We start from the raw sequence: 26813 nt of genomic DNA, 5'->3' as shown, positions 1-26813 counted from the left end.
GCCTAGCTCTGAGCTCCTTGAGGGTTCACTTGGTGGCAGTCTCCACTTTCCATTCTCCCATTCAAGGAATGTTGGTATTCTTAAGCTCTTTGGTGAGGTTTTTCAAGGAGATTATCCATCTTTTTCCGCCAGTGAAGGAAATGGTGCAATCAAGGGACCTTAATACAGTTTTAGGAGCACTGATAGGACACTGGTTGAGCCAATTGTGACATGTTAATGGGCTCTCCTCACTCAAGATAGCCTTCCTTTTGGCTGTAACATCTACAAGAAGAATTAGTGAATTGTAGGCCTTAATGGCAGATCCTTCTTGCACTCAGTCCTTCAAGGACAAGGTGGCTTTAAAACCACACTCAATTTTTTTTTGCCCAAGTGGTATCTTAGTTTCACCTTAACCAGGTTATTTACTTATCTGTATGTTTTCCCAAATCACATTCAAGTGCAAAGGAGCAGCTCTTATATAATTTAGATGTCAGGTGATGTTTAGCATTTTATTTAGAAATGACCAAGCTGTTTTGTTTGTCACCTTGACTCTGAGTCCTACACTGAGTGGATGAAGGGACAACAGGTCTCTGTTCAGACCATTTCCAAATGGATAACCGCCTCTATTACCATGTCTTATGGAGTGGGCTCAGCTGACACCTCCACAGTCATTGCTTATTGAACGAGAGCTCAGGCACATCAGCTGCATTCCTGAGCGATGTCTCCATAGCAGATATCTGCAGGGCTGCAATGTGGTCCTCTGTGCATACTTTTGCTAGACATTATGCTGTCACCGTAACATGAAGATCGGATGCAAACCTTGGGAAGGCAGTCCTGCACTCACTGTTCAAATAGACTCCAAGCCCACTTCCTGCTGGAACTGCTTGTGCACATGGGTGGAGTGCATGACTGCAACCACTCGAAGAAGAAAAGATTGTTACTTACCTGTATTGTAACTGCTGTTCCTTTTAGATGTGGGTACAGACATATATTCTATGATCCACCCTCTGTCCCTTTGCATTAGAGTCTCCAGTGGGGGATTTTGGTGCAAAGGAATTGGGGGGTGCGGGACAGCTCCACCCTTATATAGCCAAGGTATTGGCACATGCACTGCCTGTATGGGTACTGCTTGGCAAAATTCTCTGACTTTGGTGTGCTGGGAACACACACACCTGAGTGGAATACTTGTGTGCACCCACATCTTGAAGAACAACAGTTACAGTACAGGTAAGTAACTGTCTCTCTTTTGAGAGGGGCAAAAAAAAAAGACCTCACGCATAATTTTCTACAAGAGTTTTGACACTGAGAACATCATCAATGTGTATGCTTTTTGTAAACTTTTTTTGCTATTGACTTCTGTGATGTACATTTTATTAATGGCTAAGAGTGAGAATTTTTTCCATTTTATTTTATAAATAAAGTATTATTATATGCACAGTAATTTACTCCTGGGGAAATTCTACACCACTGCACATGAGCAGAATTCATGTCCCCCGCAGATTTCTTTGCTTCCCTGCAGAAAAATGACTCTCTGACAGGGAAGCAAAGGGAATCTGCAAGAGCAGTCATGCACCACTCCCTAGTTGCACAGGTACATCATTTCAGGCACCTGGAGTAGCCATGGAGAGAGAAATCACTGCAAGGCTGAGGACACCCCAGCCAGTGGCTCCTACCTTGGGATTAGCTGCCAGTCCTGGCTGGGCTGGAGGCAGGAGAGGATGGGACTTCCACTTCCCCTGCAAGGAGTGGCTGGGGCTGTCAGAACCACCACAAGAAACCTCCCCCAGCTGCAGGAAGCTCAGCATCCTCCCCTGCTTCCTGCCCCATCGCTCCTCAGCTGTGGGGGGAGGGGTCACTGTATGGGGAGCTGCTCCTCCATCTGCCCAGTCCCCACGCATCTGGACTTCTGGTACCCAGACACCCTCGCCAAGCCTCTCCCAGTACATCCAGAACCCCCCTAGACCCTCCATACCTGACCCCCACCCCCTTGAACCTCAACCCCTGCATCTGGAGCCCCCTGCATCCAGAACCCCTGCCTCCTGACCCACACCCTTGCACCCAGACCACCCCCACTGAGCTCCACTCAAAACCTTCACCCTGACAAGCCCCACCCTCCTGCACCGCTCGATCCCCTACATCCATTTTAGCTGTTTAACTCCAAAAGTGTCTCTCTGAATTTCCTTCAGATTTAGTGGAAAAAAAAACTGTTACAGCCTGGGACTTAGCCTACATAACAGAGTCTTGAATTTTAAGAGTAATGCATGTGAAAATCACCTTATTGTAATGAAATCCTGTTTGCAGTCTTAATTATGGAGAAACTATTTGTTCATAATGGTATTATTGAAAATATTCTAAGAAAACCTCATGCTGAAGTTGAGTTCATTTTACATTCATAATTGCCAGCATATTAATATTTTTGCTAGGAACAATTTCCATATAGCTGGTCCCTAAGATACTAGAGGGTCAAGTGCATATTCTGGTGAATATGGGTTTTAAAAATAAAAATATTTTGTCTTTTAAAACTTCAAAACTAATCCAGTTTTCTTAAAGAGCTGCTCTTCTACCAAGCCAGAAATCCACTAAATCTTACATTCAATGTATGTAGACTTTTGATATTGCCTCAGTGTGTGTTGTTTCATCACAGTGTTATACTGCTGGCACTATAGACTTTTTGACCTCCATGTAGCACACACAAAACTACAAAAGTTCTGAGATGAAGTAAACATTCCAAAATGTGAAACTGAATCCATAGATTCCCCCTAATATTTTGTGATCTTCTCCCACAAAATCACCTTTCTCCATTTAGGCCCTAACTCACTGGGGAAAAACCTAGCAACCTGTTATCCTACCTAGTGCGATTCAGGCAGCCAATAACTTTGCTCTCTCATTTTGGCAACTTTATGGGGGCGCTAATCACCTTCTCCCTCTCCCAAATTATCCCTCAGTATAGTGTTTCCCTCTTTCCACTCTCCCTCTGCCACCTTTGCTGGGTCCCCTTTTATCTTTGCCTATCCCCAGTATAATATTCATCTTCTCTCCCTGTTTCTCGCCCTCCTCCCCTCTCAGAGTCCTGTTTTCCTCTTTCCGCCTCCACACAGGGTTTAACAGTTCCCCTTTTTCTCCCATTTCCCTGAAGAATCTCATTGTCATTCTCCACATTGTGGGATACGTGATAGGATTACAGCTCCATTAATGTGGAGGCTAGCTGAAGCTGCTGCTGTTTGTAGCTGCCTCCGGTTTATGGAAAAAAATGAGGAGGGCAATGACGGTAGCAAAATGGAACTCTCTGGTTGCTCAGCTGGAGCAGTGACTGCTGGTGGTCAGAGACAAGGACTTGAACCAGTTTTAATTGTATTTTTAGTCTCGGGTACCAGGTCCTTACCTCTTAAATATCCCTGATTTCAAGGGATGTCATTCATTTTAGATCCAGGGTCACCTATGATCTGCACAAATTTAGTGTCCCTCATCTTTATTTTTGGAAATTATCTTCATCAAAACCAAATAATTAAGAAACAGCTGATAAACTCATTTACACTAAAGAAATGAATCCCATGTAATTTTTAAGTTTCCTGCATAAATAATTTTTGTGTACTTTTTTGGTTCTTTGTTATACATTGCTTCCCACAGTTAAGCCAGGTTCAGATGTATGACTAAAATAGTCTTGAGTCCCCACTCTTTCTCTCTCTCTTTTTGCTGCAGTTAGTCTCTCTTCAGGACAAGAACCTACCTCTACACAACTGAAAAACTCAAAACTTGAGAAAAAACTTGTATTGGTTTATTCAGCAGTTGCTCACTCATAGTGCTGAAGAGATGATTGACATTGTGATGCTAGTAGACCAGGTCATGCCAGAGTGTAATCAGGTCAATTCACTTGTGTATTAATATAGATCAAAGTAATTGTTAAATGTATAAAAAGAGTATATTTGGTGTTTAAACTACATGAAAACTAATGGGATCTTTCATGTATTGTATTGTTTTGCTTGTGTGTCATGTTATAATATAATAGCAAACATCTACATTGTAAGTATCCGTATAACTGAATAAATCGTCAGACAAGAAAGAAGCCTTATGAAATGCAAATGAAAAACTTTAACAGCAAAAAGGCTAATTTCAAAGCAAGTGGCCATGGTGTGCGAAGACTGAAGGTCAGAGACTCAAAGTGCTTTCCTCATTCACCGTCATCAAAAGAAAAGCCCATGTGGGGAGAGACACTGTCAGCTTGCTTTCTGTCAGAAGAAACTTTAAAATATGGATTCGAGGAAAACACCTGCATCTCTGAACTGTTTGTATTCGAACAGGGCAGAAAAACTGAACAAGAAGACAGAGATTCCCAGAGTTATTCTGGGTAGCCCTGAAAGATTTTTGGGAGACTGGCAGGTATAATGTCACTGCCACCATTTGGAATCTCAAACTGTGACTCACCTTTTATATATATTTTACCTGTAAAATTGGCTACCAGTGTTGTCTTTTGTGTAAGATCTGGGGTAAGTGATTGGTCTCTTGAGACTGGGAGCAGCCTGATGTGGTTTGATTTTTGGTTTAAGTAAACTTTTATCACAAAGTTCAGTTTCCTTGGCAAGATAGATTGTAGAGTCTAAGTCTATGACTCCATGATAAAACTGGTATAGTAACCCAGGAATTCATATTTGTTACTGGTTTGATGAAATCTAATGATAGAACATACCAGCTTGGGGTGTCTATCCTGTTTTCTGACCATCTGCCCTGAGATAGGCACTCAGTTTTGAGCCACTCCAGATAGCATGAGAGACATCATCCCTTGAACATTTAATAAACAATTTGAAATAGTGTCAGTATGTTCCTTAGACTGTATATGTGAAGGGCGTTTAAAATAGAACAGAAACAAATTATAAGGGACTTTCACTGATTAGTCTAAATGAGCATAATGTTAACTACGTGTATGTAACTTCTGAAATCTTAGCCTAATTCATTGGTTATTATATTTTTATTCTTAGACTTTTTTGTTTTGTGACTTGGGACACTTCACTATTGATAAACTGTAACATTGTAGGCTTCCTAAAAATGTGTTCCAAAACTTTTGGCATCTTGGATGTTGTAGAGAACTCTCCTTCTTTAGTTTATTTTCATGTACAAACTGTAGTGTACTTAAAACACATTCAGGACACACTTCAAACTACATATATGTCCACTGCACTAACTCAGCATTATGTTTTTAAAATAATCTTTGCACAATAATTGTGTATTATTTCCCTGTCAAGTGATGAGTTAAAATATGATCTTATCTGCAGGATAAAGGGATGCAAAATTTAAGAGTGTTCTTCTCTATACATGAGTGTGTACTCTTGGGTAAATTGGATATATGTCAAAAATATTTGAAAAATGCAAGATCTTAATCAAAATAGAAATAACAAAACTAATCAATGAACACCTAAAATGCAGTTTCACACATATGAAGATCTTTTTACATTCTATGTTGTAGAAATAACATTTTGAAATATTTTTTAGGAAAACGTACTACCCCAAAACCACATCCTCCAGTTGTAGGTGAGGTGACCCATCACAGCATTCAACTCTCTTGGGATTTGGAAAATATAGCACAAAGAAAAGGACCTCAAGAGCAATGGCTAAAGATGTCAATTGAAGAAGAGGACCCCAAATTACATACCTATGGCACCATTTATACGTAGGTGAAATGTTAATGAAGTTTTATCTTAATAAGTTATGGGTTGCAAAGCATTTTGAAGATGAAAATGGTGGTGAAACGCTAAATATTTATTATGGTGGCAATGTTGTTTTTGTTTATGTTCTGAAAAACTATTACATTTTTCATTCAATTTTTAAATCTAATTTCTTTTGAATAAATTACTTAATATAAACACAATTTTTGAGGTAATACCACTTATGACCAATAATTGTTGTAAAAAAAAGAGTGTGTTGTTACTCTGCTCCACCTTGCTTTGATCATGAGGGGTGCACACCTGAAGCAACTGAGTAACACCTACATGGCTGTTAATTTCCATTCACTTCCCTTGATCATAATTAGTGACTGTCCCCTTAACAGCTATATATGGCTGTCAGTATGTCAGAGACAATGGTTGAAATCCTGGCCCCCCCATGAAGTCAGTGGCAAAACTTCCATTGGCTCCACTGGGGCCAGAATTTCAAAGTGTCTGTGTGTGTGTGAGAGAGAGAGGGTGTGTGTGTGGATTCTGCTTGGCTAACTGATAGCTGAAATAAAACTAAACTTACCATGCAACCTGCTGCCTGACAGCTCCGAAGTGGTACTATCATCTGGGAGAAGATGACCAATTCCCATGAGACTATATTTAATATTATTAGGAATGACCTCTCTTTTCCTCTCTCTTCTTTCTATGGGTTATGGTCTGTATAGGCAAAATGTGGGAGAGGGGCATAGCCATCCCCCCAAAGTGGCTTCATCCCACAAAATGAGCACTGAATTCCTTTATTTCCCTTCCACATTGCACCTAACTTGAATAATGATTAGTTAGCAAACTGCAGAACTTGCCTCTGTAGGAGTAAGGGGCTAAAATGATGCTAAGAGTGATTAGGGATGTTAGGGTTAGAGGGCAGAGGATGTAGGATCTGCTCCATCCCTTCACTTTTGCTCATATCTGTATATCAACGGACACCAATATAAGATCTGTAAGATGAGCAGCTTGTTTGTAAAGCAGTCCAAGGACTGATGATGTGTGCTGTTCTTCACATTACAACTTGCCTTCCCCTAAAACCCCAGGAGATTAAACTTCTTAAGATTAGTCACTTCTTAACTCAAGCCTCTTGCATTGCGCTGTTGTATGGCATGCTGCACTGACTCCAGATTCTTCAGTGACATATAATATAGTTCCCAATCTTTAGAAAACTTTACAGTGTAAGATTTGTCACTAGGTGGCAGAATTAGACTGTATTAATACTGACTTTTTATGCTCCGCCAGAGCAGTTTCTTTCACATTTAATATATTTTAAAATTAAAATGTTTTTAAGACACTGGGTTTTGGGAAGAAAATTCTAATAATTATAGCATTTTTTAGAAGTAGAAATTTTGCATCTTGGATGCAGTAGGTGTCAAAGGGCAGACTCTCTAGAATTCTTGTAAATAGTTAATTAACACTTTTTCACTTTGTATTTGTTATGTAAAAGAAACTTATTAGACACCTGTTTTTTTCCATTGGGGTATTACTGCTGCAAAATGTATTTAAGCTATAAATGACAATAAAACTGTATATTTTCAGTGCCGGGTTTTTAAAGATGCACACAGATCTTTGCCTAATTTTCAGATACATTTGCAGCAACTGCATGCACAGGTTAGGCATTTGTGTAGGCAAATGGCTGTTTATGCTTCTAATGAGCAGTTTCCATCTGAAAATATTTAATTTACATGTGCACTTTAGGCTTTTGTCAACATGGGAAAGTTTTACCAGTTATATTGATATAGTTATATAGGTATAGTCATCCCCTGTGTGGATGCTTTTGGTCCAGTATAAGAGTGGGTTTTTTTTTTCAGTTTACTTAAATCCTTTCCCAAGTGACATAAAATAAACTGAAAAAAGTCATTCTTGTCCTGGAATAAGTGTGTCCTTACTGGATTTATATCAGTATAACTTTATTGGTTTAAATTCACAACTTAGCTTATATTGCAGAAACTTTCCTTATGTAGACACAGCCATATGGTCTAGATCCTGAAGATAGATCAACATGGGAGCAGTGGTGTAAAATTGTATGTGCATTTTTGCTTGAGCTGTTATGCATCAGGACATTATGCTTAAATGTTGTTTGCCAAAATGTTTGAAAAATACTGTCTGAATTATTATATAAGAAATTTTTTAGGGGATATGCTAGACAACATGTCGTGGAAGGTCTTGAGCCGAGAACAACCTACAGATTTCGACTAAAGATCACTAGTCCTACAGGGGAGTGTGCTTATAGTCCTGCTATCTCTGTATCCACTACTAGTAAGTACAGACTTAATTTATTATAAGGTGACAAAAATTACAAAATTCCATACTATTTTTTTAAAAATTGATATAAAATAGCGGTTGAATTGAAAACTGTATTAGGAATTCACAAAAATTGAAATGTATATTTTGTAAACATAAATATATTACATATGTTTACTACTTATTCTAAGAGTATTATGGGTTATGAGTCACCTACAGACTGAGTAGTTCTGTATTCTCTAAAATAGTAGTTTCATTTTACAAAATATAGTGTGCTATTTCAATTTCCTCTTCATGTTATTCAGACCCAAACTGTTGGAGTAGAGAATAGGCCAGAAGTGTTACTAGTTCCATCAAATGCTACTGTGATTTCTTTTTTCACTCACTTCACTTAAATTCAAAATAAGGCTTATTCTCAAACTGAAATAAAGATCTGTCTCTTAAAGAGGAAGAACAGAAAATACATCTGAGTCTGTCAGCCACATGTTTCAGGAAAGGCTAGAGAATGTCTCTGTGTCAGAGAGAGTGGGTCATGGAACTCTGTGGTTTGGATTGTCTCACTGGAGAGTAGCACGGGAAAGAATCGGAGGGAGGAGGGTTTTGTGTGGGAGAGCTGACTCAAGGATGGAAGGATATAGGTGGCTTGAGGCTCTGTTTAAGAGAGGGTGGTATAAGTAGGAGTGTGGTGAGATTGAAGTTCAGTGTGGAGGAGGTATGGTCACAGAGATGGCCTTCAGAGCAGAGATGGTATGAATTGGGGTTTGAAAAGGGGAGAGCAGATCTGGAGATTTGAAAGAAGGTTTAACGGGAGAAGGGACAGCAAACACTCATGACATAATCTATCTCTTGCTTCCTGTGTTTAGAAAGGAAACGTCAGTGAGTGTGATATCAAAAATACTTTAATCAGTGAAGGATGTGTTCCAAATTTATGAGTTACAGAGAAAGGGCCACAAGAGGTACATGCTCACTTAACCTATTTTCCATTAACTCATTTATAAAATAGTCTGTGCACATGAAAACAGACTGTCTCTACGTTTCTAATTTGCATTCAGTTGGATAGTGGTTTAATAAATCAGAAAAGCAACTACTCTGTTTGGAAAAAAAGGGTGTTCTGCCTTTCTTTTTCCTTCAGGAAAAACACAAGAAAATACTGCTTAAATGAGGCATGCAATTTTAATCAATTGGGCCCTAAAAAAAGAGAGACAAACAGCTGCTGCTTGTTAATTGGTGAATGTCTTCACCAATGAGCTCATCATTTATTCACTGCTTTCAATGGAGCCTTAAATTCCATAAATAAAGGTGTTATCACCACATTATGGTATGACTGCCTGCACATCTGTAACCAAATGACTCATTTATAATACAGGAATGATTCATTTAAAAAGAGAAATGTATGACTTTCACCTGTGTAGATTCATTGTGCTTGTGTAATTATTATGCTCTATAGTGAGTGGACAGAACTTTCATATGAAAGCACAGGCATGCATGCTTAAAATCACCATATGAAATGTTAATTTTTAAAAATATTGACATTACATTTTGGAACAGCAGTAAAAAAAAATTCATTTATCTCACTTTTATTTCCCCTGACTCTTACTTTGGCTCCCTACACAACCAGATAACTCTTCTTTTCCAAATAAATTACCCCTGCAGATTCACACTGTAGTTACCTTGGGAACTAGATGCCCTGCCATGTAGCTATGTAACCTTGACAGGGAGGTTTTGCAGTGGCAATGCTAAGGAAGAATTTAGAGTTTTGAAGATTATTTTAAAATATGTATGTTTCAGTAGTGTGGACAGGAAATTTGCAATGATGAATCCAGGTAGACAACATTAATGGTAGTTAATTCTCCAGTCATTTATGCCAGTTATGCAAGACTGTAAATAATTAGATTTATGTTTATATCTTTGTTTTATTAGATGTTAATATATATAATTAACAACTTTCATATTTTTTAAGGAAATCTAAGTGGAAAAAGGGCATAAGAATTCTGTACCCCTGCAAACACTCATTCCAAATTATGGATTAAAATATATTTGAATGTTCCCACTATTTGATTATTTTCTGGTCAAAATTATATATTATATTTGTATTTAATATATTTCATTTTAATATGCAATTTAGAAACTTTATCTTATTTTTAATTGAAGTAGAGTGTCCTGAAAATGTTTGTAATATATGTTGTTTGTAAACTAAATAACTCTCACTGTATTGTTGGCGTACATACTAATGGGTAACTGGTGCTTTGGTCTTTAAATTCAGGGAGAAATTACCTGCTACTATGGCATACCATTTTAAAAATTCCTGACCTTTTATCTTTGTTCTATGGTTAACTATAGTGTCATAGAAATGCAGGTCTGGAAGGGACCTTGAGAAGTCGTCTAGTCCAGCCCCACTGTGCGGAGGCAGGGACAAGTATATCTAGATCATCCCTGAAAGGTGTTTGTCTTACCTGTTCTTAAAAACCTTCAATGACAGGGATTCCACAATCTCTCTTGGAAGTCTGTTTCATCCTTTAATTATCTGTATAGTTAGCTAGTTTTTCCTAACATTTAACATAAATTTCTCTTGCTACAGATTTAAACTGTACTTTCCCATTTTGTTTTCTACAGGAGAGCCGATGAGTGGAGAGCAACTTCATCGAGCTGTCAGTATGAATGATGTAGAGGCAGTTCTTAACATTCTTCAGGGAGGGTGAGAAAACATTCAGATTATAAAATATCAAGAGTGTACAGTGGACATGAAATCATGTAAACTGCCTGATGCTATTGAGTTTTGTTTCAATGAGCTATTTTCCCCATGTCCTAAAAATTAGACTTTACATTTTATGATAAAGTGACAAATTACAAATTTGCTTTGCATAATATCATTTACAAATTGAATGTGCTATTTGGTTTTGGTCATTCTTCCTTAAAAAAGTGTATATCAGAAATAGATGGGATCCAAATACAGGCAATGGAAATGATCAGAAGCATGGAAACACTTCCATATGAAATGAAATTGAAGAAACTGGTAGTGTTTATTTACAGAGTTGGACAATAAGGCAGAGGGGATATCATAAAGGGTACAAAATAAAGAAAAATGGGCACCTATATTCACCCCTTCTCATAACACAAGAAAGGGGACTTCTGATGAAACAGAAAGGTAGAGCAGGGGTTCTCAAACTTCATTGCACCATGACCCCCTTCTGACAATAAAAATATTACAAGACTCCAGGAGGGGGACTGAAACCTAAGCCACCCTCACCCCCCCAAGTCCTGCCACCCCAGGTGGGGCGGCCAAAGCTCGAGTCTCCCAGCAGGGAGGGGGCCAAAGCCAAAGCCCAAGGGCTTCAGCTCCAGGCAGGGGGCCTGTAATCTGTGCCCCGCTACCCAGGGCTTGAAGCCCTCGGGCTTCCACTTTGGTCCCAGGCGATGGGCTTGGACTTTGGCCATGGGCCAGAGCAAGTCTACGCCAGCCCTGGCAACCCCATTAAAATGGGGTCATGACCCACTTTGGGGTCCCGACCCACAGTTTCAGATCTGCTGAGGTAGAGCATTCAAAACTGATGAAAGGAAATACTCTTTTCTCATAATGCACAATTAGCTTGTGGAACTCATTCACCCAAGATATCGCCGAGACCAAGAGTTTAGCAGAATTCAAAAAAGATAATCTTTATGGATAATAAGAACATCCAGAGATTCAGAAATAAAATTCCTAAATTTTGGAAGGAATATAAATTCTAGTGCTTTAGGCATAAGCCAACCATTATCTTTTTGGTATTCTAAAAGGTCTTGAATGTCTATATTAGCCATTGTCACAGACTGAATACTGGCTAGAATGACCACTGATCTGATCTAGTATGGCAATTCTGTGTTCTAATATATGATGTAAAGTTCTAAGTAATTACTATACTTATATGAAAAAATATTGTTTAGTTCATTTTTATTTCATAATACAGTCTGTCTTCAAATCTTTATCTATTCTTTTATGAAAAAGAATTTGCAGATACCGCCCAGATGGAACACAATGCCAAATATTCTGTAATGCTAAGCAGAAGAAGAACTCTTCTAACTCCAGATTATACTGTGTTAGACGGTCACCCTGTTCACTTCACTGATACATTTTAAACTAGCATTAAAACTATATATTGTTTTTTCTTTTCTCCTCTGTCAACTATCTGGGGAAAAAGTATCTTTTCCCTGAAATTTATTATTCATATTCCATTGCCAGAAGATATATTTTTCTCCAAAATTTGAAGCTAATTGGACAAGACATATTGGAAAAATGAGATTATGGAAAAAATAGAGGTGTTTTTTACTTTGGAAAGTTTTCTCATTTACTCTGGAGTTTTATATTTCAAAAATAGGTTGGTCTATAAATTCTAAATTTATTTTAGTATATTGTCCTTGAGAAACTAATGTTTTTTAGAAGGGCTAGGTGGTAAATTTTGGGAATTAACTGATATGAGACTCTGAGCTTTTGGAAAAATTCCGTCTGTGCCAGGTAAAGTTGGACATCAGAAGTAATCTAAACTGTTATAACAACGAGGAGTCCTTGTGCACCTTAGAGATTAACACATTTATTTGGACATAATCTTCATGGGCTATAACCCACTTCATCAGATGCATGGAGTGGAAAATACAGTAAGCGGATTGTCAGGGTTCCCTCCCCACTCTGAACTCTGGGGTACAGATTTGGGGACCTGCATGAAAGACCCCCTAACTTATTTCTACCAGCTTAGGTTAAAAACTTCCCAAGGCACAATCCTTCCTTGTTCTTGGATGGTACGCAGGCACCAACAAGAAAGTTAGACAAAGATTCAGGAAAAAGGACCCTTGGAGTTCCTGTTTCCCCAAATATCCTCCCAAGCCCCTTCACCCCCTTTCCTGGGGAGGCTTGAGAATAATATCAACCAATAGGTAAACAAGGTGAACACAGACCAGACCTTTGTTTTTTAGGACACTAAAAACCAATCAGGTTCTTAAAAGCGAACTTTATTATAAAGAAAAAAGTAAAAGAAACACCTCTGTAAAATCAGGATGGAAGGTAATTTTACAGGGTAATAAGATTTTAAAACACAGAGGATTCCCCTCTAGGCAAAACTTCAAAGTTACAAAAACAGGAATAAACTTCCCTCTTAGCATAGGAAAATTCACAAGCTAAAACAAAGATCATCTAACGCATTCCCTTGCTACTACTTACAATTTGTAATCTTAGATGCTTATTTCAAATAGGGTTTAGGAGATGTGTTTTTCCTGCCCTGGTCTCTCTCTCTGTCCAGAGAAACAACCAAGAGAGCACAAAACAAAACCTCCCCCCACAGATTGAAAGGATCTTCTTCCATTATGGTCCTTTGGTCAGGTGCCAGCCAGGTTATTTGAGCTTCTAACCCCTTACAGGTAAAGGAGAGATTTATGCTACCCTCAGCTGTATGTTTATGACACAGGTATAAATTACCGCGTGTGAAAAAGATGGGAGTTGCCTACCAAGCAGGGGGTGAGCAGGGTCAATGCTAATGAGGCCAATTCAGTTAGGGTGGAAGTGGCCCATTCCCAACAGTTGACAAGAAGGGGGTGACATTAACCCCCCAGTTGGTAAGGCAACTCCATCTTTTCAGGTGCTGTATATTTATACTTGCTTACCTGTATTTTCCACTCCATGCATCGGATGAGGTGGGTTATATCCCATGAAAGCTTACACCCAAATAAATTTGTTCGTCTCCAAGGTGCCAACAAGGACTCCTCATTGTTTTACTGATACAAACTAACATGGCTATCTCTCTGAAACCTAAATTGTTATGTTTTGGGGTGTATCTTCCCCCCCTGTTAAAGTAATTACTGTGAGAGTTTGAAAGCTCTTCAGCTGAAGTAATTAGATCCAAGGAACTTATGAAATTGAAACAAAATAACCAACTAATCAAGTACGCTCATATCAATATTCTAATATTATATTTGAAAAGGAAATGCCTAGACAAAACCTTTTTGTTAAGATAGAGTTAAGCTTTTAAATACATATAAAATTCATTATTAAAACTTTTAGATATGAAAAATTCTAAATATTTAAACTAGGAATTGTGGTTTTCAGATTCTGAAGACTATCTGAACTTTAAACCCAGATCAACTTCTGTCTGCCTACCCCCATCCATGACAAACTTTCATGCTCATTTGCATTTCCAGTAGTAACACAACCCTCACCTTGCCATCTATATATATAGAACTAAGACTCTTGCCTCCTCCCTATACTAAATGTGGTGATTGGCTCTCACCTGGTAAGTAGGGAATGGCCCTCATTGGGTGCGATTGGCGGAGCCAGGCACTCTTCCTGCTGGCTGCACTCTCAAATGCATAGCTGGGACCATAGGTGTTTATCACTCTCTACTTAGCGCCGATAAACTTGGTTTGTTTTAGGTGGTGGTAGTAATTAGCTGTTTAAAGTGCTTGTTGTACCACTTTTGGCAGGTGTGGCAGAGTAGAAAGTATAGGATGTATCAGCAGGAGCAAAGATTTTTGGAAAACGGAGAGATAAGGCCAGAATTGGTGACCTGAACCTACAGTATCTCACAGAGGAAGGGAAAGGCTCATCTCTAAGGTGCCACAAGTACTCCTTTTCTTTTGCAGATACAGACTAACATGGCTGCTACTCTGATTCCAGGATTTAGCTCCACAGCTCTTGCATGTACAGAGATACCATCCCAGTTTTACAGAGTAGCAGCCGTGTTAGTCTGTATTCGCAAAAAAGAAAAGGAGTACTTGTGGCACCTTAGAGACTAACAAATTTATAGAGCATAAGCTTTCGTGAGCTACAGCTCACTTCATCAGATGCATTCAGTGAAAATACAATGGGAGATTTATATACACACACAGAGAACATGAAACAATGGGTTTATCATACCACTGTAAGGAGAGTGATCACTTAGATGAGCTATTACCAGCAGGAAGGAGGGGGGAAAGGAGGAAAACTTTTTGTGGTGATAATCAAGGTGGCCATTTCCAGCAGTAACAAGAAAGTCTGTCTGAGGAACAGTAGGGGGTGGGGTGGGGGGGAGAAATAACATGGGGAAATAGTTTTACTTTATGTAATGACTCATCCACTCCCAGTCTCTAGTCAAGCCTAAGTTAATTGTATCCAGTTGCAAATTAATTCCAATTCAGCAGTCTCTAGTTGGAGTCTGTTTTTGAAGTTTTTTTGCTGAAGGATAGCTACTCTCAGGTCTGTAATTGTGTGACTGGAGAGATTGAGTGTTCTCTGACTGGTTTTTGAATGTTATAATTCTTGACGTCTGATTGTGTCCATTTATTCTTTTACGTAGAGACTGTCCCAGTTTGACCAATGTACATGGCAGAGGTACAATTGCTGGCACATGATGGCATATATCACCTTGGTAGATGCACAGGTGAACGATCCTCTGATAGTGTGGCTGATGTGATTATGCCCTATGATGGTGTCCCCTGAAGAGATATGTGGACACAGTTGGCAACGGGCTTTGTTGCAAGGATAGGTTCCTGGGTTAGTGGTTCTGTTGTGTGGTTGCTGGTGAGTATTTGCTTCAAATTGGGGGGCTGTCTGTAAGCAAGGACTGGCCTGTCTCCCAAGATCTGAGAGAGGATGGGTCATCCTTCAGGATTAGTTGTAGATCCTTGATGATGCGTTGGAGAGGTTTTAGTTGGGGGCTGAAGGTGATGGTTAGTGGCGTTCTGTTATTTTCTTTATTGGGCCTGTTCTGTAGTAGGTGACTTCTGGGTATTCTTCTGGCTCTGTCAATCGTTTCTCACTTCAGCAGGTGGATATTGTAGTTATAAGAATGCATGATAGAGATCTTGTAGGTGTTTGTCTCTGTCTGAGGGATTGGAGCAAATGCGGTTATATTGTAGAGCTTGGCTGTAGACAATGGATCGTGTGGTGTGATCTGGATGAAAGCTAGAGGCATGTAGGTAGGAATAGCAGTCAGGAGGTTTCTGATATAGGGTGGTGTTTATGTGATCATCGCTTATTAGCACCGTCGTGTCCAGGAAGTGGATCTCTTGTGTGGACTGGTCCAGGCTGAGGTTGATGGTGAGATGGAAATTGTTGAAATCATGTTGGAATTCCTCAAGGGCTTCTTTTCCATGGGTCCAGATGATGAAGATGTCATCAATGTAGCGCAAGTAGAGTAGGGGCATTAGGGATGAGAGCTGAGGAAGCGTTGTTCTAAGTCAGCCATTAAAATGTTGGCATACTGTGGGGCCATGCAGGTACCCATCGCAGTGCTGCTGATTGAAGGCATACATTGTCCCCAAATGTGAAATAGTATGGGTGAGGACAAAGTCACAAAGTTCAGCCACCGGGTTAGTCGTGACATTATCGGGGATACTGTTCCTGATGGCTTGTAGTCCATCTTTGTGTGGAATGTTGGTGTAGAGGGCTTCTACATCCATAGTGGCTAGGATGGTGTTTTTAGGAAGATCACAGATGGATGTAATTTCCTCAGGAAGTCAGTGGTGTCTCGAAGATAGCTGGTACTGCTGGTAGCATAGGGCTGAGGAGGAGCCTACATAGCCAGACAATCCTGCTGTCAGGGTGCCAATGCCTGAGATGATGGGGCGTCCAGGATTTCCAGGTTTATGGATCTTGGGTAGCAGATAGAATACCCCAGGTCGGGTTCCAGGGATGTGTCTGTGCGGATTTGTTCTTGTGCTTTTTTCAGGGAGTTTCTTGAGCAAATGCTGTAGTTTTCTTTTGGTAACCCTCAGTGGGATCAGAGAGTAATGGCTTGTAGAATCCCAGTTTAGCAGCCAGTGAGAGTAAAGGAATCCATTATACTTCACCTTTGTATCAACCTCATCCATCCTCCCCATATGATAGGCACATCTCTCTTGTCTATTCGTCACAAATTGACCACAGATGTCATAGAGTAACATAATCATAGAGATGCACACAGACTCATTAAGTTATTTATATAAAAGTGTATATATCTTAATCACTAGCAAGTTACCATCATATTCAGTTGCAGTCAGTAACATGCAATTTCTAGTTGCTTTCATTTGTATAATAGTTTAGTATCCTAGTTAAGTCAACAGGGTTAGAATAAGGTTGTTGTGAAACTTTGTCCAATTTTCCTGACTTTTTTCAAATGTTTATTAGAATATTGTATTTATTTGACTTCCATTATATTTCCAACCTCAACTCTGAGATGGTGAAATTCTTTTTTCCCTAAAAATATCATTTTACCTAGGCAGCTATAATTTTTTAAGTAGGTTATTTTTCTTGGAAAAATGAAACTTGAAAAGTATTTGTAAATAAATTTCTATGGAAAAAACAACAAAAAACAAACAGTAATAGAAATCAGCAAAAATAGTAGTCAGAATTTTTGATAAAATGATTAATGGTTTTTACTTTCACACAATTGGCAAAATTAATCGGTGATTACAATGCTTTGAATTTATAAGACACTCTTTAGAAATATGTTATGGAAAGATTATAGTTGTCTCTGAAAATATTTGAGATACACTAGTTTGTAACATTTTCTTTTCTCCTTCTGTAAGACATGTGAAGGTGGATGTTCCTGATAACTGGGCTTTACTGCTCTGATGGTTGCTTCTCAGAAAGGATATGAGAGGTATTACTGCTTTTATTTTAACTCTTTGTTGTGTAGGATTGATTTTTACACTTGTTTAATATATTTGGAGCACAATAATAGACGGTCAGTTTAGGAAAAGTAGATATTATTGTTTGTTTTTTTCATAATATAAAGGCAACTTTGACAATTTATAAAATTCATCCAGAGTGTTTATTTATTCTTCTGTGTACTTATTGTTGAAAACCAAAGAAGTCCCTTTTTAGGATTTTTTTTATTATTTTCTTATTTTTTTACTATCAGTAATAGACTGTGTGTGCAAAAAAGTTTTATTTACTCTTTCAGAGTTTCTATTTAATGAGAAATGTTAGTTTACTGGGCATTGTTCTTGATGAAAGTATTTTTTGCTGTGTAGGCTTGCGAAAATATTGGTACAGAATGGAACAGATGTAAATCAGAAGAATGGAAGTGGAAAGGACAGGTACTGCATGATATATTGCTTCACCAGAGGTTTGGGGAACTGGTATTATGCATATTACATCATCATTTTTTTCAGTTCTGGAAACTGATATTCAAATTCTAGTTTTGGTCACAACTGAAATTGAGTTTTATTTAGTTAATCTTAGTTTCCATTTGATCACATCATAAAATTGCTACGAAATTCAGTAAACTGGCAATCTTTGTTCAGGAAGAACACAGGACTTCATTAGAAAAGAAAATTGTAGATCAGGAGTCAGCTGCATTAGCAGAGGTCTGAAGAGGAAGCTACACAGTATTTACTCTCACTGCCTGGCTCTAATCTCTAAATTCACTCATTTTTTATTTTTCCTCTTTTCTTTACAAATATATCTTCAAGGAACAACCCCTCTCTCAAATAAACACTAGAAAAGACTGTAGTAAGATAAGTGGCTGATAGCTATGACAGATTGTTGTTAGGCCCCGTATCTGTTCTGTATTAGAGCTGCTATACAAAATTCATATTCAGCTGAAAGTTGATCCTATCTAGTGACTCTTTGGTGGCCCCTATATGAAATAAATTTGGTGTGTGTCTGCTCGCACATCACAAAGTCACCACAACACTTTATAATAATGGGCAGACTCAACATTCTGATAAGTGCATGGGCTATGGAGGCTGCTGCTGCCTTGAGATAAACAGAAGGTATCATTTACCAGGACTATCATGACAGTGCCTTTAGTCATCACTAATTTCGCACACAATTTTTAAAAACAAGTTTATGGTAATAAGCAAATTTTAAATATGCAAATTAGTCAATTAATTGATTTGCATAAGGCAGTGCCTCCTAAATCTAGGTAAGCCTGCTAGGTCTTTCTGTTTCTGCTGGACCTTGTCTTTATCTGTGCTACTATCTTGATTCTGTCTGGGCTCCTTCTAGTCTGGCCTCATGGCGTTTTACATAAACATCTTCCTTTGAACTTGGCTTCCCCAGTGATGTCCTTCTGGTATATTCTTTACTGTGCTGCCCCTTGGCTTGCAGCTGTCACCCTACTTCCTTCTCTGATGAGACTGCTACCAATCTGCTGGGATCCCTTACAGCTGTCAGCCCTGAAGCATTCAGGTAGCCCAGTCTGTTTCCCTGCCCCCTTGGATGATCAGTGGCCCAGTTATGGCTTTCTGGGGTTGTAGTATGCACACATACATGGTTCTACCTGGTAATGAACTGGCAGGCTCAATACTTTTCTTATACAAGAGCATCAGTATTCAATGAACTTATTCCACATGCGCCAAATAAATGTGTTTGTCTTGTTTTCCTGTGCATTGGTAAAGTGTGTTTCCATCTCTATCAATGCACACATTTGATGCCAGGGTTCATGGTTTTGGAAAAGTCTGAAGGCTGTCGGATATCATCTGAGATTGGCAAGTGTATATACACAATATTGTGATATAAATTAGATTCTTTCCAAAAAAGTAAAGGGAAAACTTTGATAATTGGTCACTGCTTCATGTTTCTTGTATAATTAACATAGAACAATTTTATTTCGGTTGACAATGACTTTAAGGGATCAAAAATTAAATGTGTGATTTCATTTTGTGTACTTGAGTAGCTCTCTTGTGACAGGTGCTATTCAAAAATAAAATAAAACAGTCCTTGTCTTGATAGTTTACAGTCTAAATAGGGACAAGACAGGACAGGTGGGTATAGAACCAAATTTGGTGGGAGGGAGAAGACCAGGATAATAGAAATACAAAGTGTGAGTATATTAGCTGAATGTACAGTTTGGTAGCTACATACTTATTTTATTTAACAGGTTAGTGAGAAAGATATTAATGAATCACTAATGAGACAATTGCCCAGACATTATCTAGGCTGGTGGCCAGTTAAAATATCATCTTGTTGTTGTTATTATTATTATTACAGGTTAATCTTGTTTTAATTTAATGCTCTGATTAAAACATATTTATATTTTCATTTCACCTTAAGGATTCAGTTAAGGCTTTAAAAGCCAGAACTGTGTTAGGGTAGGAAATACATCACCTGAGTGATAGCGTTACTGTATGCAGTGTAGTTGTAGCTGTGTCAGTCTCAGGGTTTTAGAGAGACAAGGTGGATGAGGTAATATCTTATTAGTAGAAGATATTACCTCACCCACTTTATCACTTTGACAGTGTTGTTGTTATTATTACAGTAGCGCCTGCATGCCCCAGCCAACATCAGGGGCCCCATTGCACAGGTGCTGACTTTTCAAAGTGCTGCGGGGTGTTTGACCCTGTCTCCACCCCTGCCCCGCCTCTTCCCACCCTGTTTCGCCTCCCTCCCCCGAGCATGCTGCGTCCTTGCTTCTCCCCACCTCCCTCCCAGCTTCCTGCATGCTGCGAAACAGCTGTTTGCGGTGGGCGAGAGGCACGGAGGGTCGGGGAGGCGCTGATCCATGGGTCTGCCGGTGGGTGGGAGGCACTGTGGAGAGGGGTGGTTCTGATAGGGGGGTTGCCAGTGGGTTCTCAGCACCCATCATCTTTTCCCCATGGGTGCTCCAGCCCTGGAGCACCTACGGAGTCGGTGCCTATGCCCCATTGTACTAGGTGGTGTTAAAATGTAGGAAGAGACAGTTCCTGCCCTGAACAGCTTACAGTTTAAATAGACAAGACAGAAAGGTGAAGTGATTTGCTCAGTGTCACCCAGTAGGACAGTGGTAGAGCAGGGACTAGAAGCCATATTCTCTGACTCCTAGTCCAGTGCTCCCATCCACTAGATCAGAATTTCACAGTGGGGATCATGAATGGCAGTCAGGGCGATCATGAGGCATTGAAAATTATATTACTATCTAAAGCAAAGAAAAAATCTTCTCCCTCACTCTCTGTACACCCTTACCCTTAAGGTCTAGTATTCTCGGTTAGCTTTTCAAAGATACACAGATTAATAGGATTATTAATTATACATTTTTTACTGTAACATTTATGGTAAATGTAAAGGAGTTTCTAACATTTTTGACTTTGAATAAGGGGTTGCCAACCTGAGAAGGCTGAGAAACATACTGCCTCTTATGCCTGTGTAGAGCTGAAGAAGGCATAATGCTTCCAGTGTCACTATCTGAAGATGAACTCATTGATGGCCATTTCTAAATCCTGGCCTCCACTTGCTTGCGAGCATGCAGGAAGGTGCCACTATGGTGTTCAATACTAGTAGCTCTCTCCTCTGTAGTTGGGTTATGCTGGCTGTAGCATTATGGTTCTCTTCTGTTTTGGGGCATTGGAGGCACAGTGGGGTGCAGCAGGGTACATGAAGGGTCTTGTGCCTTTCTTTCACCCTCTCCCAAGGATAGCTACAGCTTAGCTGTACATTAAATATCAGTAAAGTTGGTGGTTGTCAGCTCAAAATTAATAGTTGACGAGAAAAGGCTTCCCAATTAAAGTACGTCATCAATATAAGTAAAATAATGATGTCCCGTTCTTCCAGCAAATAATTCTCTTTATGTTACAGCCTAATGTTAGCATGTTTTGCTGGTCACCTGAATATTGTTAAATACCTCAGAGAACAAGGAGCTTCTTGGGAAGTCAGAGATCTGGGAGGTTGTTCAGCTTTGCACTGGGCTGTGGATGGAGGACATTGTGAGGTTATTGAATGGATGATTAATGATGGCTGTCAGGTATGCATTTTATCTGTGTGTTTTTAAGAGAAAACAGCATTTTTATGGGCCATAAAGAAGTTGTCTGATAGCCTGATGATACTTTGGGAATGTTGGTGCTCTCTAAGTATATCTCTGAGCCCCTTGGGATAAAGGAGTGCATTTTATTGCTGGGTGGAAACCCCTTGGCTGGAAGGATAGTGACCATGACATAGGTCCTGAACATCTAGGAATTGTGAAACTGAAGAAAAAATGGGGGAAGGTGCAGGTCATCAGAGTTCTGATAGGAACATTGAGAATCTGCTATAGGAGGCTGGGGGAAGTGCTACCTTTTAGCTCTGTTATTTTTTATAATTAAATTACTATACTTTGGTAATTGTTTTGTAGATAGTTAATAGGGAAATAGACCCTGAAATTGAAGGTTTTATAGTTTTAATAAAATCTGGCATTTTGTTTGCTCCCAAGCCTCCATGAAATTGGAGACAGGCAGTCTTGCCTACTATTGATTTTCGCACCATCTGGAGACATAAACTTGCATTAGCAAACAAAATGGGATATGCTTAGTAACAGCTCAGCAAATATTAGCAAATTGATGGATATAATTTAATCAAGTGGTTGCAGTTGATAAGATGCTCGAAAGCTCTAGTTCAAGACTAAATGAAAAGTTAAAGATATGGAGATAAAGATTGATGGGTACAACGTTATTCTAACTGAGAATACAAGAACTGAAAAGAACTGAGAACTGACCTGTAAAACAAATTCAGATTAAGAAAAGTCATGTTGATAGAGGCTCCTGCAAGAGTGCAAAGTGAGAGAGAAGGACATTATGTGCTAGATACGTCAAAATTAAACCTCACATTATAAATTTATTGTCACATAGCATTCTTAGCCCAGTGAGTAGGGTAGTAGAGGTTACTGATAACTGAAAAATCTGCAAATCTTGGAGTGAAGTTGGTCCTGTTGCATTCCACGACGATTCCAACCTAAAGGAAATGAGGTTGTATATTTTCAGGGACCTAAACTTGCATATTGCAGTCTGAAAAATATGAATATTGACATAGAATGACATGTTTCTATTTTTCAGATTTAAAATAATTTTATCTAGGTTATTACCATGTTTTCTTTGGCATAAAATATCTTTTTTTATTTCACCATAAAAGAGTATGGACTTGGAATACTTAAATTATCAGATATCCAGCCATATTCAGGTTTACTGCTGGAGCAGTAGTACAAAGGTTCTGAAATCAAGGGGTAGAAAGGAGATTTTTTTTGTAGGGGAGTTGTAAAAGATTTCTTATTTAAGTGATTGGCATACTGCTGAGGTTTTGTTGTAATATTAATTATATGTTAGGGTGCCTAACGCTTTGCATTTTGTTATTTTAAATTGCAATAAATAATAAATACATAATGATGTTATGATTCTTTTGGATGAGGAAGAAATCTATTCTCAATGCACAGGCTTCAAAGGCCTGAAAATATACTGGAGTCACTTCTAATGTCTTCTTTCTTAAAGCAGTTACCATGTAACTTGGGTGCAGAGCAAGGAATACATTGCCTCCTCTTAAAGGAGCATGCAGTCACTGGAGCTTGCAGGAGAAACTTTCTGGGGTTCCAGTTAAAATATGTACCCGAAGTACTACTTCTAATATCCTCTGGGAGACTGGCTACAATCTTAACTCCTACGGGCTTCATCCAGCAAGGAAGGTACTGAGTACTGTAGCCCTGATCCAGCAAAGCTCTTCAGCATATAATTTATTTTAAATATGTGAGTTAGTTCCTCTTAGTTTTATGGCACAATTTGATTCCACATTTCTAAAAATATGGCATCCTCAGAATTTGTTCAACTTGGCAATTGCTCAGCAATGTGAAAAATCTTTGTTTATTTAAATAGGGATTTTATTTTTCAAATATAAGAAATGTCTTCCTTTCTGCAATAGGTAGATACTAAAGATACAGTCTTAGAATGGACACCATTGATGAGAATTTCTGCAGTAACAGGGAATAAGGATGTGGCATCTCTTTTAATTGAAGCAGGAGCAGATGTGAATGTGAAAGATAAAGATGGCAAAACACCTTTAATGGTATGTCTTTTTCAATAACCAGTTTAGTTGTGTACTTGCAATTAAGGTCTAATTTGACTACAATTAGAAAATCCTTGTTAACTCAGAAGTACAGTAGGAAAGTAATGGTTATGCATTCACTCCCAGAGGGCTTTTATTCAAGGGAAAAAAACTACTACTATTCCTCTACTAATACATTATACATTCAAAAAAACTCTTGGTTGGTTTGTAAAATAACAGTACTTAGTTGAGTAGACTTCAGAGGCTCATGTATTTTTATTAGGATGAGTCCTCTGATTCTCTCACTCTTCAGAATTTATCTTTTTGAAGTACTATATTCATGTGTTCTATAAAGATGATAAAATGCTATCTATATCATGTTATCATTTCAGTCATCACAGAGGAACATAGCCAGTACATTTTAAATTCATAACATTTAGAAATATGCGTGTGTGATATTTTGATCTTTGTAAGTCTACATATTATCGCAGAGCCCTCTCTGCTGACTAAAACCCAGATCCTGCCTCAGATTCAGCTAGTGCTGATCTCTGCACTCATTTGGAATCTCAGTGAAGCCAGTGGAATGCTGCATGGGCATTGGAGTCCACATTAGCAGATCCCGGTACAAGACTTAGGCTTGTGTCATGTAACATACATACACTAACTTGTGGCAGATAACAACATTGTAATATGAGGCTATGTATTCTAGTATTGTATTATATTGCAGGTGGCAGTATTAAATAACCATGAAGAGTTGATTCAGTTGTTGCTGGATAAAGGAGCAGACTCTACTGTTAAAAATGAGGTAGCTAAAAACAATCATATTATTTAAAAAAAAGATTTAAAAAAATCTTTAAGATTTAAAAAAAAAGATTTTGAATATGCCATTGTTTTGTCTTTCAGTATGGCAAAAGTCTCCTAGAAATGGCTAGAGGTTTTCACAGACACGTATGAATAATTATTTTACATGTTGATTTCCTGGTTTCTACTGGTTTTGTTTTTTAAAACCCTTCCTTTCCCCTTAATCTTTCTGCTTTTTTTTTTGTTTTTTTGTTTTAGAGCGTGGTCATTTTGTTAGAAGAAAATAAGAGAAAATTAAATGAGAATACCAGTTTTCCTCCACCAGCTCTTGGCTCACAGGCACGTGAGGTAACTAAATAAAAGAAAAGGGGTGCTTTTTCAACCAGTAAGGTGAAAACATGAAGACTGGCCCTCAGTTAAGCACTAGAATTTGCTTGTTTTACTTTATACTGTTCAGTTGTTACAGATTATTGGATGCTCATTAAAATGTGTAGTTCAACTTCTTCTTGAGGATGTTGTCTTGTATCTAAATGTATATGTATGTTGTACTGCCATTGTTCCCTAACACTATTTTATATTCTCTTGCATTTAGAGTTAGATGTAAAACAAAATAATGTTGTCATAAATGTAGTTTGTATATCATTTCCCTTCCTATTCTAAGCCCTTCTTAGAGCTCAGGACAAAGATTGTTTTTCACATATTTTTTATTATTACTTCCCTCTTTTTCTTTTCCTTTGTGTCCTAGTCCTGTCCCTCTGGCTAGAGAATGTTCAGTAACTCCCACTGATGCCTTTTATTGTCACTCTTAAAATAGCCAGGAAGTCCCTTCTTTCTCCTGAGGAAACGAGCATCTTGCTTGTGCAACATGCCCAGACTCAGCCATAGTAGTGAAGGACTAAGTTTAAGTCTTAAGAACTGTAATATCCTTCCAGGATAATGTGTTAGGTTAGGAAGGTGTATGTAATAAATAAAGTTGAAAGGTGGATTTCAGGGTGGAAGCTGAATTGTGACATTAACTGTAACTATTATCTGATGTAAATAATCAGGGACCTCCTCATACACTGTCTTGCAGCATTAGGGGGCAACTAACATGCATGCACAACCTATCCTGCAGTAGAAACGCAATGAAATCCAGGCACTTAAGTTTTATCACAAGATAAACAGCCTTATATTCACTTCAAGGGATTGATCTCACCGAGTTCACTTGGTGGTAAAAATAAAGTGTCTGGTCTTCGCTGTGTTTTTACCTTGGGATAGCTAATGTGTGTTAGTTACCTTTTTTCAGTAGAGCAGACAAGGCCTATACTGGGGAGATAAGAGGAAATCGTCACTTAAAGGTACAGTCTAACAGCTTTTTGGAGTTCAAAGCTAAAGAATTCCAAAGCAGTAATTCAACATTTAACCTGGCCTGGTCACCAAATAATGTTCTATTATTTTAAAAATTGTGTGTAACTCTTGCATTCACAATATAGTGTACAAGGTATTAGTAAACCCAGAAATGGCTAATTGGAGCTAAATAGAGATAAGCTTTAAACAATAATAAAACTTAAAAATCAACACAGTTTTAGTAGCAGCTAATGTACACTGTACAAATAATGAGATAAATGTTGATTTACTATCAACAGTGAGAAAATAAGTAGCAGAGTTTTATACAAGTTGAATGCTTTAAATTTGCACAATGGGACATTTAAATATAATTAAAGTACTCTTAAATTTGTAGAGGGGAGAGTGCACATCAATGCTATTTACTGACAATTTCATATGGTAATTATAGTTGACATTTTTTATATAAAACACATCCACATAACTATATTTTGATAGTCTTCTGCATGTTGTCACTTTTAAAATATACACTGATTGACATTAAAATGTAGTTGTTTTCCTTTATCATGATACATTGCAGTACTTTCCTTTCTACAATGAAATATTGCAATGGGGCACATCAGTTCTCTTAGGTGTAAATGTTTACTTTTAAGTGTCAATCATTGTACTTTCTGTCCTGTTGATAATGCTATCGTATGTCTTAAAGCATAAGCTGGACTTGCTTTCAATTTACTTTTATATAGAAACACAAATTATGCTTCCACAAGAAGTAACTTTTATTTTGTGGGGTGAGCTAGACTGTTTTTATTTTTATTTTTATTTTTTTAACCTTTAAGGTACCAAGAATGCCATTGTAGATTCCCCCCCCCAATGATGCCAACATTCCTATCCTTGATGCTATGTTATTTTAAGCAGTCCAGTTGCCCAGCAGCACTGCCAATATGGATGCAATTTACTAACATTCAAAAAATATATCCTAAAATTATATTAATTGGAAAAAAAAATAATAAACCTCAGTATCTTGAAATTCCTGTAAGAAGAGGATTGATAACAAAGAGACTGCGCTATCAGAAATATTTTCCTCATTAAGGAAGAAC

At 38.3% G+C, this 26813-nt stretch overlaps 1 protein-coding gene across 1 annotated transcript in view; it reads left to right on the top strand.

Annotated features, from left to right (window-relative positions):
* The window catches only part of FANK1 (fibronectin type III and ankyrin repeat domains 1), a 67051-nt gene that overhangs the window by 32852 nt on the left and 7386 nt on the right, over positions 1 to 26813 (top strand). Inside the window, 11 exon segments of the mRNA XM_038411766.2 lie at positions 5464 to 5641; positions 7804 to 7928; positions 10527 to 10608; positions 17418 to 17440; positions 17443 to 17491; positions 17865 to 17930; positions 21388 to 21553; positions 23470 to 23613; positions 24320 to 24397; positions 24496 to 24540; positions 24652 to 24741. Of these exon segments, the coding sequence (XP_038267694.1) occupies positions 5464 to 5641; positions 7804 to 7928; positions 10527 to 10608; positions 17418 to 17440; positions 17443 to 17491; positions 17865 to 17930; positions 21388 to 21553; positions 23470 to 23613; positions 24320 to 24397; positions 24496 to 24540; positions 24652 to 24741 (1046 nt within the window).

The sequence above is a fragment of the Dermochelys coriacea genome, chromosome 7, assembly GCF_009764565.3.
Source record: "Dermochelys coriacea isolate rDerCor1 chromosome 7, rDerCor1.pri.v4, whole genome shotgun sequence".
In the NCBI taxonomy this organism is placed as follows: Eukaryota; Metazoa; Chordata; order Testudines; family Dermochelyidae; genus Dermochelys; species Dermochelys coriacea.
The sequence above is the reverse complement of the archived record's forward strand: the minus strand, read 5'-3'. Positions and strand labels throughout refer to the sequence as shown.